The 22,989-nt window shown below is 42.7% G+C and overlaps 1 protein-coding gene across 3 annotated transcripts in view; it reads right to left on the reverse strand.

Annotated features, from left to right (window-relative positions):
- Nucleotides 1-20,997, reverse strand: part of LOC130295009 (zinc finger protein 770-like) — a 179,711-nt gene extending 158,714 nt beyond the window's left edge. For 2 of the 3 annotated variants that reach the window (XM_056545185.1, XM_056545183.1), the window contains exons 1-3: nt 20,844-20,997; nt 19,698-19,792; nt 13,814-14,004 (exon numbers count right to left, since the gene is read on the reverse strand). In XM_056545185.1, the coding sequence (XP_056401160.1) occupies nt 13,814-14,004; nt 19,698-19,792; nt 20,844-20,866 (309 nt within the window). In that variant the 5' untranslated portion in view covers nt 20,867-20,997. The remainder of the gene's footprint in view (nt 1-13,813; nt 14,005-19,697; nt 19,793-20,843) is intronic. The other variant, XM_056545184.1, reaches the window with a different exon arrangement.
- Between the last annotated feature and the right edge of the window lie 1,992 nt (nt 20,998-22,989).

Here is a 22,989-nt window from a genome sequence, read left to right on the forward strand (position 1 = left end):
TACAGTACCAAAGGACAAAGAAACAGAATCCAGCTCGGCAGATGCATAGAAATTCTGGGTTTATTCCCACGTAGCAACACACAAACAGGTACAGGCGGGTGGAAGTGACGCATTTCAAGCGCAGGTGTGTAATTATACCTTGTGACATGTCATCCCTTCAGGGATCACCCTGACTCATTTACACCATTTTTTCTGGGGCTGGAATGCTCTGGGGCAGTGCTTTCCAACCAGGGTGCCTCCAGCTGTTGCAAAACTACAACTCCCAGCATGCCCGGGCAAAACTACAACTCCCAGCATGTCCGGGCATGCTGGGAGTTGTAGTTTTGCAACAGCTGGAGGCACCCTGCTTGGGAAACACTGCTCTAGGGACATAGTACATAGTTCGTAAGGTTGAAAAAAAAGACCAGAGCCCATCAAGTTCAACCTATATCCCTACTGAGTTGATCCAGAGGAAGGCAAAAACCCTCATACTAGCGGTAAAAATTCCTTCCTTACATCAAATATGGCATCAGAATAAATCTCTGGATCAACGTTCTGTCCCTATAAATCTAGTATACATAACCAGCGATGTTATTACTCTCCAAAAATGCATCCAGACCCCTTTTGAACTCTTTTACAGAGTTCACCATGACCACCTACTCAGGCAGAGAATTCCACAGTCTCACTGCTCTTACAGTAAAGAACCCCCATCTGTGCTGGTGTAGAAACCTTCTTTCCTCTAAACGTAGAGGATGCCCCCTTGTTATAGATACAGTCCTGGGTATAAATAGATCATGGGAGAGATCTCTGATATATTTATACATAGTTATTAGGTCGCCCCTAAGCCTTCTTTATTCTAAACTAAATAACCCCAATTCTGATAATCTTTCTGGGTACTGTAGTCCTCCCATTCCCCGAATTACCCTGGTTGCCCGTCTTTGAACCCTGTGTCAATGTCCCTAGAGCATTCTATCAATTTTTGAGTTTTTACAACACATTTTTTTTTTTTTTACGTTTCCCACTGAAATCAATAGGAGATGGTTTTTTAGGTTAAAGAAGTACTCCGGTGTAAAACTTTTTTTTATTTTATTTTTTTTATTCAACTGGTGCCAGAAAGTTAAACAGATTTGTAAATTACTTCTATAAAAAATTCTTAATCCTTCCAGTACTTCTTAGCAGCTGTATTCTACAGAGGAAATTATTTTCTTTTTGGATTTCTTTTCTGTCACGACCACATTGCTCTCTGCTGACACCTCTGTCCATTTTAGCAACTGTCCAGAGCAGCATGGGTATTTTCTCCTACTCTGGACAGTTCTCGACATGAACAGAGATGACAGCAGAGAGCACTCTGGTCGTTACAGAAAAGAAATCCAAAAAGAAAATAATTTTCTCTGTAGTATACAGCCGCTAATAAGTACTGGAGGGATTAAGATTTTTTAACAGAAGTAATTTACAAATCTCGTATAGAAGAGTAGTTCGGCACTGCTGACTTCTGTACCTGGAGGCGGATGGACACTAAGTCGCTGTAGCGGAGAGAGGATACGGTGGTGCTCGGACTCACGTAGAATATGACATCAGTGCATAAGAAAACAAAGAAAGGTCGGCACTCACCGGATTTCCAATTCAGCAGATTTTATTGCACATTACTCACAGCCGTAGTACAGTTCTAGGGGAGACGACGGATGGTACAAGGGGGGTACCACAGAGAGGCGACACCTGTGTTTCGCACTTAGTAGTGCTTCAACGGGCCAAGTTGAAGCACTACTAAGTGCGAAACACAGGTGTCGCCTCTCTGTGGTACCCCCCTTGTACCATCCGTCGTCTCCCTTAGAACTGTACTACGGCTGTCAGTAATGTGCAATAAAATCTGCTGAATTGGAAATCCGGTGAGTGCCGACCTTTCTTTGTTTTCTTATGCACTAATTTACAAATCTGTTTAACAGTCTGGTACCAGTTGATTTAAAAAAAAAAAAAGTTTTCCACCGGAGTACCCCTTTAAGTCACACAGTAGCAGTTTGTGGTAAAGTTCACACGAACGCAGATTTGATGCGCAGGATTTATAACTGCAGATTAGAAGCTGTGCTCAGTCATTTAGTTTACATTGAAATCTGCAGCAGAAAATTCTGACTCAATGCCGGCATAGATTTCCACCAATGGTGCACAGACAACGAGAACCAGGACGACATTAGTAATACCAGTCTTGATAAATTCCCCCATAGATCTCTAATTGTTTCCTCCTATTCAGGAATTAAATAGCCAGGTGACAGCTAGGCGACTGCCATAGACCCACTCTGCAAAATCTACAGTAAATGGTGGGAAATTTCTAATGAAAATTATTTAGACAGTTTAACTTAAATTTGCCTTCAGGAAAAAAAAATCAACAAAAACAAAATGAGTAAAATTAAAATCTTTTTCAGGAAAAAAAAACAACAACTAATGAAAATATATATATATTAAAGAACTAGTTTTGGACACTATCTCACATACTATCTTAAGAATCCAGTGGTCCAATAGTTAAGCGCCTGACGGATCTGCTTTCTTCTCCTTAAAAGAAGCATGTCCGCTAATAGAGCATTTCCTGTAAGTGTCAAGAGAGAAGCGGGTCCACGGCCTGCTGCTCCGCTCTTGTAATTATAGTCTGTCCCTAGCCAGTGTGGCGGTATTTTACTGTCTGTGTTCCATGCAATCTGCATTCATCACTATTTTAATTAAACCAGACTTTAATTTAGTGATTTCATCCCAAAGAGTAAAAGGGAGGGGGGGGGGTGAGAAAAAAGGGAGGAGGAAGGAAAAGAGTGAGAATGTAATGAGAGAGGAAAACGGACAGAGAAGAAATAAAAGGACACAATTAGATGGGAGTTAGGGCTAAGAATATAGCAGAAATAATTGAAAGGATATAGAAAAAAAAAAACGGAAGATGTAAAAACAGGTGACGTGGGGTGGATCCAGTGACATATTTGGAAGACTTGTCTATTGCTTGTGTAATGTCTCAGAATGTATGAGAGCAACAATCTGATGTCACACGTCTGACAACTGTCACATGACCGGCAGAGGACGGCACAGATATGGTTTACTCTGCACCAAGACTATCACTTCTCTCATCAATAACATTAAAGGAAATCTGTCATCAGAATCACCCGCACTAAACCTGTTACACGGGCTTGTAGTGCGGGCGATCCTGATTAAAACGCTTCTTACCTGGTTAAAAATGGTTCAGCACTTCTCCAGATATCTATATTTTTAGTTTTCTGTTATTCCCTGGCTTGGGACTCAGTGGGAGGTCTTATCATCTGGAACTCGGATATACGTCATTCTAGCTGGGCGGAGCTGCCACCCGGCTCATGAATATTCATGACCTTATCCTCGTAGTCTAACTCCTTTTTCTAGGTCTGGTGGGAAGGGCCGCGCATGCGCCGTGTTCCGTACACCCGGAAGCGGCGTTCTCCCCCCGGCTTCACTCGAGCTGCGGCCCAATACAAGTAAGAAGACGGGCTGCATGAGTGAAAAGCCGGGGGGAGAACGCCGCTTCCGGGTGTACGGAACGCGGCGCTTGCGCGGCCCTCCCCACCAGACCTAGAAAAAGGAGTTAGACTACGAGGATAAGTTCATGAATATTCATGAGCCGGGCGGCCGCTCCGCCCAGCTAGAATGACGTGTGGCCGAGTCCCAGATGATAACACCTCCCACTGAGTCCCAAGCCAGGGAATAACAGAAAACTAAAAATATAGATATCTTAAGAAGCGCTGAACCATTTTTAACCAGGTGAGAAGCGTTTTAATCAGGATCACCCGCACTACAAGCCTATGTAACAGGTTTAGTGCGGGTGATTCTGATGACAGATTTCCTTTAAGGAGAATCGGTGCAGGCAAAACATATAACAGTGCTGGGAAAAGAAGATCTGAGCCTATGATCCTTGATCAACAAGAGGGTCATAATACACTTGGCAACTCTGTGAAGGTGCAATGATATCTACTGCAATCGTAGTAATATGCACTGGATATCTCTTTGTTACAAGGTGTGCGTTCTGCTAAAAATATTTTGCAGCTAACCAACAAGCTTCTTTCTCCACTCAAGGCAATGGTCATCCATCGTTTATCCTCCCAGAGGCAGAAATGTGTCCTATAAATTACAGCAGGGGGCGCTGCTGCATAACGTTTGGTAAAAGGAAAGGAAAGCTACTTATGGCAAAACTGCTGGTAAAGCTTAACTCCTACAATGCTTTGGTAACATGAGATAACAGATTTTTTTTTTTTTTTACGTGAAGGTGGGTAACCACATCCATTCTACTGTCTGATAAAAGGTCGAGCAGCATAAATGAGCATAAATAGGCAGCCTTGTAGTTAGAGCATTAAGGGTATTAAACTCTGGTTTTCCATCAAAGATGGCATGCAGCTTATATACATGCGGAGCGGGCAAGAATCGGAGCGGAGAGACACAAGCTACATGAAAGGGGCACATTTTTGTGTTGGCTTATCAAACTCTGTACAGTGGTCCCTCAAGTTACAATATTAATTGGTTCCAGGACGACCATTGTATGTTGAGACCAGGACCTGGTAATTGGTTCTGAAGCCCAAAATGTCATCCAAAAATAGGAAAAAGTGAGAATTAAAGATAAATAAGTAGATAATTAATATAGATAAAGCAAGTCCTTACATATAATAGTAGGAAAGATCTGCTGGGAGCTGTAAATCACTTTCTATGTCAGTGTTTCCCAAGCAGGGAGCCTCCAGCTGTTGCAAAGCTACAACTCCCAGCATGCCCGGACAGCCGTTGGCTGTCCGGGCATGCTGGGAGTTGTAGTTTTGCAACAGCTGGGGGCACCCTGCTTGGGAAACACTGGTCTATGTAGAGGACAGGAGCTTCTTCAGGATCCTATACAGTACACAGTGTCCTAAAAAAGTAATGGAGTCGCCCTCACCTGGTGTCCAAAGGAGCAGCTAACCCTGGTACAGGTAAAGTATACAGAACCTGTAGTACCTCCCTGTACTGTAGGGGGCGCTACCAGACACCAGTCAGTGCATACACTTCAGTAATACAGGGGTTTTACCAATGAATGCCCATTTTGATTGGTCGGTTCTTCCAGCCATTGACACGTTTCACAGATCTGGACTGTCTGTACATTGTATGTTGAGTCTGGTTTCAACTTACGATGGTCCAGAAAAGACCATTGTATGTTGAAACTATTGTATGTTGAGGCCATTGTAAGTTGAGGGATCGATGTATTAATTTTACATTCAACACAACTATATCAGATTGGCATTCTGCTGGACCTCAAAAGATTTTTTCCCCCAAAAGAATTGTTAGGGCTGAATAAGGACCCCCCCCCCCCCACCGGACAAGGCACCCATACATTTTTAAATCTTTAACATGATTGTTTATTGGGGGGGGGGGGGTTCAAGGCTACTAAAAAGATCAAACTGGCTACTGAAGTCTGCAATAACAGTAATTCATCAACCCCAGCCTGCCTTTGACGCTTACATACAACAATATATAATCACAGATAAGACCCGAGCACAAGAACAGAGAACATGTGCTGCCTGCGCTGAACAAGCAACTAACTGCTTCAGAATTGGACCACATCCTTTATGGAAGGGATTAGCGGTCATTACTGTTCATTAGCGCTCATTTGGCTTTCATTTGGGTTAGTGGTTCTGACCCCGGGGAGAGAAATGGAGCCTCTGATGTTTCGGTCACTTAATGCATACAAACACTGAAAAGGAACAAAAGAAAAGGACTTAAAAGTGTATAACTGGCCTGGACAGTATATAAAATGCTAAACGACTGTCCCAGCAATAAATTCAAATTAATACAATAGAGGAGGCAGCTAAGCGGAGGTCATATGTATCAGATATACAGCAACAACAGCTTAAAAAAATATAATAATTGTCTCACATATATTATTCTATTGTATCACATATGCAAATAATATATGAAAACACTATACTTTTTATATTTAAGATGCCTACACACAGTTTGTTCATAGTAAATTTCCTACTAGACTCAATTCCCAGTGTTTTGTGCCGATTTTTTCCCCTTAAATTCTTTGGTGTGTTTGCACATCCTAACCTGCTGGTATAGCCTAACAAGAAATGTCACTGCGATCATAATGGTAGCATTATTATGGCCTTTTGCAGCATCATTGTACGGGAAAACATTAATTCCTTAAGCATATAAGCCTGTTTGGTGCACTGGGGATGTTACTCAATCCCGAGGTGCACGGATATGCCCATCCGCCCACTGATGAATACTGAGGAGCCCCCTTGCTGTGACGTCTATTGGAGACCGAACTGAAATCTCAGTCTTGCAATGTTACAATGACTGCGTTCGGCTAGGATCACACTAAAAACAACTATTAACCCCAGAAGGGGGTTACAACCCTCTTAGCCAAAAAATCTATTTTATAAAACTTAATTTTTAATTGTGTGTACTAATATACAATGGAAAATTTTATTTCAAACCAGTTTCATACTCTGACTGTCTCCATATATGTTTTGTTCCTGAAGCCAGTATAATTGGGCAGAAAATACAGACAATATGTAAAGTACAATATGTAGAGTACAAACAAAAAAATGACAGCAGCACACTGCTAGCGCTAAGATATATGTGTAATATACACTTTTTACATTGTAATACTGCTATAGAGAAAAAGATGGATTTTACATGTCCAAAAAACTGAAGACTTAGTGCTACCCCAAGAGAGGCATATCTATAGTGTAGGGTCCATCCCAAATGAGGTCACCTTATTGTGGTGGGATGGTACACACTTTTGGCCAAATGGTAAGCTAAAAACCTCTAGTTTTCTCTATAGCAGTATTGCAATAATTGCTGTGATTCTTTTGTTTGTACTTGTAGTTCAGCCGCAGCAGCGTGCACCTGTGTACTTGTTATATGAAAAAGTTGTGTAGGATATGCTGACCAATATTTGCTTTTTAAAGTGAAATGAGTAGTATTCGGATAGTACACAATGGTTGCACAGTTGTATTGTATCTTTACATCTACCATATATACACGAGTATAAGCAGAGTTTTTCAGCACAATTTTTTGTGCTGAAAACGCCCCCCTCGGCTTATACTTGAGTGAACTCTCCCCCTGTCAGTGGTCTTCAACCTGCGGACCTCCAGATGTTGCAAAACTACAACTCCCAGCATGCCAGGACAGCCATCTGCTGTCCGGGCATGCTGGGAGTTGTAATTTTGAAACCTCTGGGAGGTCCGCAGGTTGAAGACCACTGCGGCCTTTGTCATCATCCAGACCCCCCCTTTAGTTTTCTACTCACCTCCCCTCTGTCCCTGTGCGTCGTCGTCAAGGCAACATCACTAGTCCGGGGCCGGGCCCAGAGCGCGGAGAAGAGGGCCCCCCCCCCGGTGAAAATGGACAGACCGGAACGACTAACCCTCCCCACCGGACGGTCCCTGCAGCATAGATGGCCCGGACCAGATCACCCTTCCTTCCCACCGAGGGGAGGTGAGTAGAAAACTAAAGGGGGGGTCTGGATGATGACGAAGGCCGCAGTGGTCTTCAACCTGCGGACCTCCAGAGGTTTCAAAACTACAACTCCCAGCATGCTGGGAGTTGTAGTTTTGCAACATCTGGAGGTCCGCAGGTTGAAGACCACTGATAAAGGGATTGACAGGCAGTGATGATGAAGGGGGGGGGGGGGGGGGGGTGAATGATGTATTTCCCTGATTATGGAAACATACATGTGTTTAATAAGACATGGGTGACGGGTCATTCAGACGGTGTATCCTTTGTTTTTTGTGTATTGCATTTTATTGGGGGGTCTGGCTGTTTGTTTGTTTGTTTGTATCTCCTTTGAAGTCATGCACTCTGGTCTCATCATATAATCAAAGAGATAAGGGGTCAGGAAGAGAGATGCCCCACCTGGTGGGATCAGAGGGGAGGGGGGGAATGGAGTTTCCCTCCAAAGAAGCAGATAAGACTTAAAATGCGGGACTCAACTGTTGTTCAAGGCTGTGCAACAAGCTGACAAGTCCATCCTAAGAACAGCTGGAACTCACTCTCATGGACTGCTATATCATAATGCTGTAAGGACTTCATTTTTGCCTTGCTAAACTCTTTCATATTTTTGTAACTGTATGTCACAATGTATGTATGTTTTATCAGATTAAATGTTTAATTAATCAGCTCTGGTCTTTGATCTCTAAACATAGGAGTTCCCCTTTCTGAAGGCAGCTCTGGTGGAAACACGTTTATCTAAGGGTTAATTTGGTGACTTGCTGGGACTAGTAGTGGATACCCAGAGGTCTGGCGGCTTTAACCCTTGCACCATCACACTCTCTCTAATGTCTTGGCTGGACCGATAGGGTGTGATCGTGACAGGGGCCTCGGCTTATAATCGGGTCGGCTTATACTCGAGTATATACGGTAATTGTAGACCATTGCACATGATGAAAGCAGTTCAGTATAAAGTCTTATTATATTGGTGCACCAGGCACAAACTTATGGAAACTAAAGTGACCACACAGGGAACTCCTTTAGGTAGAGAAATGTGTCATGGACTATTCTCTTACATTGACACTATATGGGTGCACAAGGCACTCCTACTATTACTTCACCCAGAAGACTTATTTTAAATAAGAAAGTCACACACATTGGGGGATATATATCAGTCAGTGTATACACAGGTTTTGATAGTGTAGTTGGAGCGTACAAGCACCAAATTTATTAAATGGTGCAGGGCCTGTGATAAATATGCGGCTAGTACATATTTTTGTGAAGCATAATTTCAGAACGCGACTTTTGTGCGGCTTTTTGAAACTACAGGCATTTGTGTAAGCCAGGTCTGGTGTAGGTTTGTGGTGTAATTGAAGGCTATGTGTAACAAAAACAACAATCTTTATTGGTAAGCAAAAATATTTACATGGATAGATATGAAAGGCATACAAACAGTTAAAAACAATATAAAATGAGGGAAGAAAAGGTGAGAAGAACCCGACAACCCCCCCCCCCCCCAAAAAAAAAAAAAAACTCTCACAACCAGACGGGTAAAAACAAAACCTCCACAAGAATGTCCGTTCCCCCTTTATAGGCAATAATACAGGCCCCCCTACAGAACATACATAATCATACAACCAGGTAACGGACTATGCTTACAAATATGCAAGACTAACATAGCAATATGAATGTCCCAACAATCCTGTGATTGTAGTATTATAATGTAATGGCCATGTGGCTCAAGCCCATCTATCTGTCTAATGTACAAAAAACCTGGAAGAAAGGGAGCGGAGGGCAGACGGTAATGAGCATCGTCCTGAGGGTGACTTCCTCAGGGGTGCTGTCCCTGTCCCTATACAACACATCTATTATAAATCCATACATGTTTATTTTTGATACTTATACATCATTCAACTAATTGTGTGTTCCTGAAAATCCGAAAAGAGATTGGTGCATCTGCAGTTTGTACCCCATTACACAAGCCCGCTATGGCTTTTATATTAGCTTATAGTGACTTTGAGATCTCCTACATATTTCCCAACTGTGAAACCGGCAGAACTCTACCTTGCGTTTGCTTCACTGCCCAAATATATATTACTGGCTTCAGGGACAAAACATAAGTGGGGACCGTCAGAGTATGAAACTGTGATTTTAAATTTGTGAATTACTCACTTGTATATTAGTATGCACTAGGGATCGACCGATTATCGGTATGGCCGATCTTATCGGCCGATAATCACGATTTTGGGCATTATCGGTATCGGCAATTACCTTGCCGATAAGCCGATAATGCCCCGACCCCCACACCGCCCCCCCCCCCCGACCGGCCGCACCGCGACCGCCCCCCCCCCCCCAACGCACCGCATCGCACCCCCCACCGTAGTGCTGGGCGCTATACCGGTATGAACCGGATACCGTTTTTTTTACCGCTATACCGGTCGGGCCCCTCCCCCACCCTCCGAGTCAATAAAAAAAAAGAAACTTACCCGTAATGGGGGTGGTCCGGGCCATCCATCCTTCCTGTAGTGTCCGGGGGCGTTCCGGGTGGAGGGTGAACCGGTCCGGGCTGTCCTTCTCCAGGGGTCATCTTCTCCACTCCGGGCAGGCTCCGGCCTAGTACGCTGCATAGACGCCGCTATGCCGTGACGTCAGGTGTGTCGCTGCGCACGGGCGTCACTGCACAGCGGCGTCTATGCTGCGCTACTAGGCCGGAGCCTGCCCGGAGTGGAGAAGATGACCCGGGAGAAGAAGGACAGCCCGGACCGGTTCACCCTCCACCCGGAATGCCGCAGGACACTACAGGAAGGATGGATGGCCCGGACCACCCTGACAGGTAGGGGAGAGAAGCGGGTGGTAGCGGCGGCGGCCTATGGCACCGCAAAAGCTACTGCAGTGCATTGATTTAAAGCGCCCGCTTTAAATCAATGATCTGCAGCGGTGTCGCAGGGGGATAAATAGCCGATAACTTATACCGGAATATCAGTATAAGTTATCGGCTATCGGCCCTAACCTCTACCGATTATCGGTATCGGCCCTAAAAAAACGATATCGGTCGATCCCTAGTATGCACGATTAAAAGTTACATTTTATAGAACTGATTTTGTGGCCAAGAGGCTACGACCATTTCGGATATGACCCTTCTTCTTAAAGCATCATTATATCCAAAATGGTTGTAGTGGTGAGCGTCCTGTATGGGGACTTGACTGCTTCTTTATGTGGGTATTGGTTTCTGTGATGTACACTGCTCAAAAAAATAAAGGGAACACTAAGATAACACATCTTAGATCTGAATGAACTAATCGTATGAAATACTTTCATCTTTACATAGTTGAATGTGCTGACAACAAAATCACACAAAAATTATCAATGAAAATCAAATTTATCAACCCATGGAGGTCTAGATATGGAGTCACACTCAAAATCACAGTGGAAAACCACACTACAGGCTGATCCAACTTTATGTAATGTCCTTAAAACAAGTCAAAATGAGGCTCAGTAGTGTGTGTGGCCTCTACGTGCCCGTATGACCTCCCTACAATGCCTGCCCATGCTCCTGATGAGATGGAGGATGGTCTCCTGAGGGATGTCCTCCCAGACCTGGACTAAAGCATGTGAAATTGATTGTCAATCAGTATTGCTTCCTGAGTGGACAGTGTGATTTGTATCCCATTTTGTATTTACATGTTACGGGAAGCAATTGCACTTCCATGTACTCCATTGGCATTGTGTCTGTACCCACAGGGCCGCCCGTTTTTCAGTTGCTGCTGTCTTTTTAAACCTGTTTTTTGTATATATGTGATTGTGTCCTGTGTATATTTTTAATGTAAGCTAATAAAATATATTTTTATTGAAATTCAGTGTGTGCTGCAAGTGGCTCTTATGGGTTTAATATCTAAACATATATCCAGTAAGGTAGATTTTCCCCAGTGAATGAGATTTAAAAAATCTCATCCACACGTTGTTGAAAAAACTAACCCAATATCCTTGCAGATATTAACATGCAGTGTGGATTTCAAATTCACAGCGTGTCTAGTTTTTTGTTGTAAACACTGCAGATTTATTACAGATTATCCCCATATATATCAATGGAGATTTTGAAACACATTATTAGGGCTCGTTATTTGCAGGTTTCCCACTGCGTGCTTGAAAGGGGGCGGGTTCTCTGCGGCTGTCCACAGCAGATTTTCCTCTGCAGAATTTCCGCTGCGGACAATCCGCTGCAGACCCTATTGACTTCAACAGGGCTTGTGGCGGATTTTGCGCATCAGAAATTCCGTAAACGAAAATCTCCTGCGGACAGCCGAAGAGAGCCCGCCCCCTTTCAAGCACGCAGCGGGAAACCTACAATTAAATCCAATTTTGTGTGAACAAGCCATTGTGGTAGGGTCACACGTGCCCTATTTCGCTGCGTACTTTCCTACCCATTGAAGTCAAGGTGTAGCAAAATCAGCTGCAGAAAATATGCAGCAGTGTTGCAGACTTTGAAACACGCAATCTGAAGAACAATCTCTAAATGTGGATTTTCAAACCCAGATTTATCGAACTGTCTAAAAGTAAAACTGTTTTAGTTGCCCACAGCAACCAATCAGAAATCTGGTACAATAAAAGATGAGCTGTGATTGATTGCTATGTGGAAAGATGGAAAGGTTTTCATTTGAGTATGTTCACAAAATGCAGACCTATTGCAGTATAGCTTTTTTTTCTATAGTTCCTCAGCATTATATGAAGATCTTGAGAGCTCTGGAATACCTATTTAACTGACAGAATGTACACCAAAACATGCATAATTTGGTGCAGAGTTTCCGCTGTAGATTTAGTTGCCAAAATGGTGTGAACTTTCCACAGCAGAAAACCTGCAACATTTACACTGCATATGGCTGTACCCTAAATCAAACTTTTGTGTGTGAAATAGGATAGTAGGAACTCAACTTTTAAAGGAATATTTCCATCTAGACACAGAACCCCCCTCTGGTACTTACACATATCTCTGGAGTTGAGCCCCTCCCCAATAATGCATGGCTCTCAATTCACATCAGCTACCTCACCAGGCAAAACTCTCCAAAACAAGGGCCCCTTGTTCTGGAGACAGAAGTGGGACCTGCATCCATAAGATATTTATGACATATCCTGCAGAATACCCACCTAACTGTCTGTCTAGAGGGGGCATCTGGTTTAAAATAAAACTGACTTTTAAATACTTAGTGAAAGAATTCTGAATTAATAGAAGAGGCTTCAACTATTGGAGGACCAGACATGTGACTGTTCTACACAGACAGACCACTGATTTCAATTGTGGAAAACTGAGAACTTGTTCCAAGGTTTCCCCAAAGATAAGTGCTGCTTATCGTTGAGAAAACAATAAAAAAAACAGATGGGCTGAAGTCCTTCTGGTCCAATCACAGATTCCCTCAATTGAAGAATTGTGTGATGGTCTGTCAGTCATCATATACGTGAGAATGTCATGTCTACAGCTATCTTTAGATCTAAAATTGATCTTGTTTTCAGCATACTAAGAACTGCACGTGAGGGCTGGATATTATCATTGAGGACTGCTGCGACTACTGTCCTCACCCATCTTAACCATGTCTCATAGGCCTTTAAAATTTAATGTTGCTACTCTAAAGCATACCTGTATCTTTTCAGGATAAGCAGCATTTGTACACGAGAAATAGCGCTATTTTTGGCCATTATATAACTTGTATATGACATTTTTCACTCTGCAGGCTTTACCTCAGATTTTCACTTGTCCCTGAGCTAATGGACTAATAGACTAGCTGCTATAAAGTCTCCCATGAATTGTAAACACACAGAACAGGGGAGCCTACTCATGTACGTCTCTATATACATCTTTGAAAACAGCAGCAGCACTGAGAATGTCAAAGAGCAGTACAAAGCAGTCTAAGCTGTCAATCAATCAATTCATTTACAAGCTCCTATGGTCTCTATGCAGACATGCTGCCTGCCTTTGGCCGACTTCAGCCACACCCCCACTCCTCTACCTCTTCCCCACTCCTTACACTATCTCCTTTGTCAAGACACACCTTTCCTTAAATCCTCAAAATGCAGCGCTATACCCACCCCTGCAATGATGGTTATATGGTAATTTCTTTATTCTCACTTAACTAGGATGTGGGAGCCTGCTGGCGAATGAGCGCTCTGCTCTCGTAGCAGAGCTCAACTGCCGCTGCCTCGATACACACTTCGGGAGTAAAAATTCAAATACAAAAAATAAAATCTAAAAAAGTGAATAAAAATGGATGAAAACTGTTTTTTGTTTATATGTTGTTTTGCTTCTAAAAATCCAAAAGTTTCCACATGTCTTTGCTGTATTGTCACCTTTAGCACACACTGCAGACAAGGTATAGGACACAATACTTGCCTTAACCAATTTCAGCAAACGGTAAAGATCTTCAACCTCATCTCCTTCTTTAGGTGTATACCCTCTTGCTGTGTTTAAACTAGAACCACTGAGGGTAGCACGGTATAGTGGCAAAGCCATGGCTTCTGCGTACAGATCAAGTGCCTGGTAGCCAACTGTCTGGTACATATAGCTGTCCAATTCATCCCCTGCTGATAAAAATAACACAATAAGGATTCAGATTAAGAGATAAAATGTTAATACATAGGTTATACTGTACTTTGATACATTACTTTGTTACATTGTAACATTCACATTAAAGACATATAAAAGGCAAACTACATGATAGACATTGTAAAAGCTTATAACTATAGGGTGTGTGAGCTATTACACGAGGGAGTGGTGGTCAATTATTTATACACTGATTGGTCTCCGGTTATTAGTGGTGTACCCCAGGGTTCACTAATGGGTCCGCTATTCTTTAAATGGGCACTGTCAGATTCAAAAACTTTTTTTATGTTGTACATCTTGGCAAAACATTAACCTTTCTAATATACTTTATTAGGATGGGTTCACACCACGTTTTTTTACAATAAAGTTACCGTATACGTTTTCAATTTGAAACCCGTATGGAACCATATTGAAAACCGTTGTGTCTGTTTTGCATCTTGTACAGTTTTGTCAAGTTTTTTTCCCCGTTCCCAAAACCATAGCTTACCATAGTTTTTGCTCTGGGTGAAAACCCGTATTGAAACCGTATACGTTTTTTTAACATGGGAGTCAATGGGAACCATGAAGTATCGTATGTGCGTTTGGTTACATTCAGTTTGCATCATACGGTTTTTGACTTTGCACAGGCGCAGTGAACTCCAAAGTTTTTTTCTTGGAATTTCAATCAAACAAATGAAACTTTATTCATAATGGAGTGAAAAGTAAAAAACTTTTTTATTTTCTGCAAAAACGGATGCAACCGGACATCATTTTTCAAACCGTATACTTTTTTCAACCGTATACATAATTTGTACACACGTTTTGATACAGTTTAGTCCGCTTTTGTGGAATCAGTTTTTCATCAAAAACCTAACACGGGAACTGTATTGCAAAAACGTGGTGTAAATCCCAGCCTAAGGAAAATGTTATTTCCTTTTCATAGAAATCATGGCTTATAAAATCATGGCTTTGTCTAAGCTGAAGCACAGGCATGAACAAAGTGCAGGATGACTGACTAGTGGGGTACCACAGGGGTCAGTTTTGGGTCCTATACTATTTAAAGGACAACTGCAGAGGCATTACACTTATCCTCTATCCACAGGATAGGGGATAAGTGTTTGATCGCGGGGGGTCCGACCGCTGGGACCCCCCGATCTCCCTAACGGGGCGCCGCCATAAGCGCTCATGGTGAGCGCTAAGGCGCGTAGCGTCGACCTAGAGGTTGATGGTGACGCCCCGTCTCCTCCCCGTCCCCATACAGTTCTATGGGGGATGCGGGGAGGCACGAATGCTGCCTCCCCGCCTCTCCCATAGAGATGTATGGTGGAGGGGTGGCGGCCGCAACGTCATGCTGCGGCTGGCACGCCCCCTGCACGGGACAGCCGTGGCCCCATACAGGAGATCACAGGGGGTCCCAGCGGTCGGACCCCCTGCGATCAAACACTTATCCCCTATCTTGAGGATAGGGGATAAGTGATTGTAATGCTGCAGATGTTCTTTAATATATTTATTAGGGTCAATACAATAGAGGACTGTGCACTGTTAGAAATGGATCTGAATAGGTTGGAGGTTTGGGCGGAGAAGTGGAAGATGAGGTTCCACACTGATAAATGTAAGGTAATGCACATGGGGAAGAAAAATCCGGGCTGGGATTATGTATTAAATGGGAGAACACTTGGGACGACTGACATGGAAAAGGACTTCGGATTCTTAGCTAATAGTAAATTTAGCTGTAGTGACCAGTGTCTGGCAGCTGCTGCCAAGGCAAATAAAATCATGGGGTGCATCAATAGGGGCATAGATGCCCACGACAAGGAAATAATTCTACCGCTGTACAAATCACTAGTCAGACCACACATAGAATACTGTGTACAGTACTGGGCACCAGTGTACAAGAAAGATATAGTGGAGCTGGAGAGGGTTCAAAGACGGGAAACCAGGGTAATACGGGGAATGGGAGGACTACAGTACCCAGAAAGATTATCAGAATTAGGGTTATTTAGTTTAGAAAAAAGAAGACTTAGGGGAGGCCTAATAACTATGTATAAATATATCAGGGGACAGTACAGAGATCTCTCCCATGATCTATTTATACCCAGGACTGTATCTATAACAAGGGGGCATCCTCTACGTTTAGAGGAAAGAAGGTTCCTACACCAGCACAGACGGGGGTTCTTTACTGTAAAGGCAGTGACACAGTGGAATTCTCTGCCTGAGGAGGTGGTCATGGTGAACTCTGTAAAAGAGTATAAAAGGGGTCCGGATGCATTTTTGGAGAGTAATAACATTGCTGGTTATGTATATTAGATTTATAGGGACAGAATGTTGATCCAGGGATTTATTTTGACTGCCATATTTGGAGTCGGGATGGAATTTTTACCTCTAGTATGAGGGTTTTTTGCCTTCCTCTGGATCAACTAAGCAGGGACTCATTATGGATATAGGTTGAACTTGATGGACTCCGGTCTTTTCAACCTTATGAACTATGTTACTAAGTGAGGGTGGGCTAGCACTCCTCTGTGCTCTCTCCTGCCTGATAGTACTCATCTGTGCTCTCTCCTGTCCTATCAGACAGGAGAGAGCACAAAGAAGTGCTAGCCCATCCTCACTTACTGGACTTTGTCCATGCCTGTGCTTCAGCTTGGACAAAGCCATGATTTTATAAGCCAAGATTTCTATAAAAAGGAAATAAAATTATCTTATGAAGTATATTAGAAAGGTTAATGTTTTGCCAAGATGCACAATCAGGGATGTGGAAATCCTATCGCCCGACACATGTAGCCCTGTATCGGGCAAGCAGGGCCGGACTGACTTCCCCCTTTATTTTTATAATGCCGGCGATCAGGGTGCATGTAGAGGGCTCCTGACTCGTGCCCGCTCCATACCAGGTGGCCTCCAGCTGATATCAATAGCTGGGGGCCCCCGCTAACAGCCGACATCTAAAGGGATTTTATAACCATCCCTGGTGGTCTAGTGGGGTGGATCCCCCCCCCCCCTGCAGAGCAATCATGGGGGGGCATGATCCACTGTGGAGGTTGCCGGAGGGCTTACCTCTCCTTCCATGGCTGCTGTGGATCTGTAATTGAACACAGATCAATGGAGTTCAACAGAACTGCACTGATATGTATGGGAATCTGATGATTCCTCCTCATAAAGAGTACTTAAAAAAAAAAAAGTTTACATTTTTTTTTTTTGGTTTCGGAACATAAGTTATGAAAATGAAAGGTGTCATAACAAAAGTACAATCGGTCCCGCAAAAAACAAGCCCAGCCCTCATATGGGTCTATTGATGGAAAAATAAGAGTTATGGCTACTATAAAAAACTAAACTGCAGAAACTAATAAAGACCTTATTTACGTACTATTCTGCTTGAAATATTTTGAAGTGGATTTTCATGAGGGACAAGTAGATTGTGTTTTGTTTTAGTCCCTTGGACAAGTCTCTTTATTTTTTTTTCCTTTTAATTTCCACACCCTTGGCACAACATATAAATAGTTTTTGTACCTGACAGCACCCATTTAACTTATTTATTGACAATATAGAAGTTGTGATTACCAGGTTTGTTTCTATCTTTGCATTAGACACCAAGCTTTGTAGCACCGTCCAGTTTATGGGTGTGCATAAGTTACAAAGCAGACTTGGATAGACTGAGTGTGGGGGCATTCAATTGGCAAATGAGGTTCAATGTGAAGTTATGCAAGGGTACAGAGGCGCGCAGCTAAACTAATAAGGGACACCTTGCCTATGAGTAAGGGTATGTTTACACTGGGCAATTCTTGCTAAAATTAATAAATAAAAGTGATTTAAAGTTGCAGAAATCTCTACTACAAATCCACCATGTGTGAATATACCCCAAGGGCCCGTGCATACTATCAATAATCTGCTTGCAGAAGAATCCCACTTTGATCTCAAGGGGATTCTGCTGCTCAGTACACACTACAGACGTTTCATAGTGGAAGTTACATTTATGGACATTTATCAACGGGTTTAGTCAGGTTTTCTTTACTATAATTGTCGCAAAATTGTCGCAACTGCGACTACACGATTTTTCGTGCGACATTTTTACTGGAAAGCGAGAAAAGCAAGTTTTCCTAAAATTTACTATGTAGTAATAATTTTAAAATGGACTACGGGTAGTCAGGTATTTATTAACTGCGACAGTCGCAACTGCGCAAAAAAAAGTCGCAACAGCGTTAAAAATTGACTAAATTTACTCCAGCTCAAACATGGAGCAGAAAAAGCTACTACCAAAGTAAAAAAGGAAAAATTGCTTACGTGAAAGAAAATTATCAACAGGCTGAAACCAGTTGATAAATACGTTGCACATAAGCAAAAAAAAAGTAAGGAAAAAATTACTAAAAAAAAGAATACATAAGCAAACATTGATGAATGTCCCTCATTGCGGTTACTGATTTTGCCTAAAGAATGAAAAGGTTTATACTTTCACGGGAATCTCACAGAAAGGCACATTAGTCAATAGGACTTTGATTTCTAATGCTTCATTCTGTGGCAAAATAAGAGCCGATTCCGGACTGTGTGAATCTGCTGAGGAAATTTACTGCAGAATTTACTGTGTCTATGGGCCCTTATTGTGTGCACATCTGCCGAGGAATAAGCTCCATAAGTCTCATGAACATGGATGATTACTGCAACACAGCTCCCACGGGTGACTTCCTTCAGTTCCCATGGCTCCAGATAGGTTTCTCCTCGGCATCCTCCTCATATTACAATGGTGGCTAGGGCTGGGCGGTATGACCAAATGCGTGTATCACGGTATTTTTTAAACTTTTGGCGGTTCCATGGTATATAATGGTATTTCCTAGCCCCCCCAATATTAATTATCAGCCCACATCCCCATCGGGGTAAATACACACATATCACCCGCATGCGCTGCCCTCCTCTTCCTGTTTGTTGCCGGCGCTGGCACTCTATACTGTGCGGTATCCCTATGCCCGGGCTGCAAAAGGTAAATAAAATAAACTTTAACGCACCTACGTCGGGCAGCCGTCAGCCTATCACCGGCCGCAGCCATGTTCCGCCTCGGCCGGTGATAGGCTTAGCCCACTGTCATGTAAGGAGCCGGCTTCTTACATGACAGTGCGCTCAGCCTATTAACGGCCGAGGCGGAACATCACTGCAGCAGGTGATAGGCTGACAGCTCTCCGACATTCCCGTCACCAGGAAACAAGTGAGGCCGGTACCGGACCAACGAGAGGTGAGTTAAAGTTTATTTTGTTTATTTTTTGCAGCCCGGGCATAGCGTACAGTATAGAGCAGTGGTCTCCAACCTGCGGACCTCCAGATGTTGCAAAACTACAACTCCCAGCACGTTGGGAGTTGTAGTTTTGCAACATCTGGAGGTCCGCAGGTTGGAGACCACTGGTATAGAGTGTCGGTGCCGGCGGCCGCAACAATCAGGACGAGGAAGGCAGTGCAGGTGGGTGACACGTGAGTAGTACCCTGATGGGGACAGCGCTGGGCTGGGCTAATAATAGGATTAACATAGGATTAGTTCCCTGATGTGGGGACAGCGCAGCGCTGGGCTGATTAATTCATTCCCGAGGGGGAGGGGCCAAACCGGTATTGCGGTATGGGTTCAAATTCATATCCTGCAGCACAAAAATTTCGGTATTCGGTATGAACCAGTATACCGCCCAGCCCTACCGGTGGCTGTATACAACTGACCAGCTCTTACCTGCATTCTCCGGTGGCTTAAGATTGGCCAAGGCAACGATCTGATGACCGGTCATGACACATTGCATCATGTTGTAGCAGCTGTCCTTCCCACCACTGAAATTTAGACAATATAAATAATTAAAAGCTATGACAATGACTCCACTTGTCACCTGCAGTGGTTATAAGTGCTTCCCAACCAGGGTGCCTCCAGCTGTAGCAAAACTACAAAAGGGCTGTCTGGGCATGCTGAGAGTTGTAGTTTCACAACAGATGGAGACACTTTGGTTGGAAAACGCTGGTTTAGACAAATGTTGGGCTTTCTATGGCACTGGGGTTCACAGAAGAGCAGGCTGGCAACATGCATTAAAGGGGTACTCCGGTGCTTAGACATCTTATCCCCTATCCAAAGGATAAGATGCCTGACCACGGGGGTCCCGCCACTGGGGACGTCTTGCATGCAGCACCCCAGTTAATATCAATCCCCGGAGCATGTTCGCTCTGGGTCTGATTACCGGCGACCACGGGACCGGCGGCGGGGTATGACGTCAAGCCTCCGCCCCCGTGTGACCCCACTCTCCGCCCCACAATGCAAGCCTATGGGAGGGGGCGTGACAGTTGATTTTAACTGGGGTGCTGAGCGCAAGATCACAGGGGTCCCAGCGGTGGGACCCCCGCGATCAGGCATCTTATCCCGTATCCTTTGGATAGGGGATAAGATGTCTAAGCGCCAGAGTACCCCTTTAATATTCTAAAGCAGTGATAACAGATCTCAAGCTGTTGTAGAACTACAACTATCAGAATGTGCTAAAAGGCTATTGCTGTCTAGGTAAGCTGGGAGTTAATAGTTTTGAAACAGCTGGAGGGTCACAGGCTGGAGACTTTTGTATTTATTACAAATATCAGCAGCTAATAAAACAAGAGCTGTCATTACTTCTAGATGATACAGACAGGAGAGATGTGCTCATGTGCGGGGGACAGTCCATCAGGTGTACAACGGCGACATAACTGGACCGAACACTGAATATGTTGCAAGACTTAGGGGAGTGTCCCTTTAATGCACGGACGTCATGCTGGTACTTGTTGTCCCTAAGCTGCTGGAAGCTGCAGGATGTCTACAACAGGTGCAATATAGGTTTGTTCTGTTCTGCAGGGAGGAATGAATCACCTAATAAGCGCCACCACCCTCATGCTGGACACCGGCGGATAACGCGCACCTCCCGACTCTATCCGTCTACAGACTCAGCACAGTAAGCACACGTGACTTCGGTACATGCAGCTCACTCGCATCCTCACGGAAAGGACCTTGATGACGTCGCTGTCACATGACTCTGCTATCAGCGGACCATGTGACCATGTGAGTGGAACATACGGACGGTAAGCGGGAGGTTCAAATATAGAAAGATGCGACAATGTTTTTTATACTGAAGAGGCCATGTGTAGTGTATATGTATATTAACTGTATGCGAGGTGAAGTGTATGTTTATGCCTTATAACCAACATATATATTGTACATTATACCGTATAACATGTACAGACATTACACCTAATATATATACTGTACATTATACTGTATAACATGGAAAGACATTACACCTAACATATGTACTGTACATTATACCGTATAGCATGGACAGACATTACACCTAACATATATACTGTACATTATACCGTATAACATGGACAGACATTACACCTAACATATATACTGTACATTATACTGTATAACATGGACAGACATTACACCTAACATATATACTGTACAGTATACCGTATAACATGGACAGACATTACACCTAATATGTATACTGTACATTATACCGTATAACATGGACAGACATTACACCTAACATATATACTGTACATTATACCGTATAACATGTACAGACATTACACCTAATATATATACTGTACATTATACCGTATAACATGGACAGACATTACACCTAACATATATACTGTACATTATACCGTATAACACATACTGTACATTATACCGTATAACATGGACAGACATTACACCTAACATACTGTACATTATACCGTATAACATGGACAGACATTACACCTAACATATATACTGTACATTATACCGTATAACATGGACAGACATTACACCTAACATATATACTGTACATTATACCGTATAACATGGACAGACATTACACCTAACATATATACTGTACATTATACCGTATAACATGGACAGACATTACACCTAACATATATACTGTACATTATACCGTATAACATGGACAGACATTACACCTAACATATATACTGTACATTATACCGTATAACATGGACAGACATTGCACCTAACATATATACTGTACATTATACCGTATAACATGGACAGACATTGCACCTAACATATATACTGTACATTATACCGTATAACATGTACAGACATTACACCTAAAATATATACTGTACATTATACCGTATAACATGGACATACATTACACCTAACATATATACTGTATATTATACCGTATAACATGGACAGACATTACACCTAACATATATACTGTACATTATACCGTATAACATGGACAGACATTACACCTAACATATATATTGTACATTATACTGTATAACATGGACAGACATTACACCTAACATATATACTGTACATTATACCGTATAACATGTACAGACATTACACCTAACATATATACTGTACATTATACCGTATAACATGGACAGACATTACACCTAACATATATACTGTACATTATACCGTATAATATGTACAGACATTACACCTAACACATATACTGTACATTATACCGTATAACATGGACAGACATTACACCTAACATATATACTGTACATTATACTGTATAACATGGACAGACATTACACCTAACATATATACTGTACATTATACCGTATAATATGTACAGACATTACACCTAACACATATACTGTACATTATACCGTATAACATGGACAGACATTACACCTAACATATATACTGTACATTATACCATATAATATGTACAGACATTACACCTAACATATATACTGTACATTATACCGTATAACATGGACAGACATTACACCTAACATATATACTGTACATTATACCGTATAACACATACTGTACATTATACCGTATAACATGGACAGACATTACACCTAACATATATACTGTACATTATACCGTATAACTGGAAAGACATTACACCTAACATTTCCTTATCGTCCCAAGGCAGCACACAGATGGGATATTTCATCCCCCAGTCTCCAACCTAGGACCGTCCACCTAGCAAGATAATTAAGAAATTAGCATAGTTAATTGCTGACCT

The sequence above is a fragment of the Hyla sarda genome, chromosome 11 (assembly GCF_029499605.1).
Source record: "Hyla sarda isolate aHylSar1 chromosome 11, aHylSar1.hap1, whole genome shotgun sequence".
Taxonomy (NCBI): Eukaryota; Metazoa; Chordata; class Amphibia; order Anura; family Hylidae; genus Hyla; species Hyla sarda.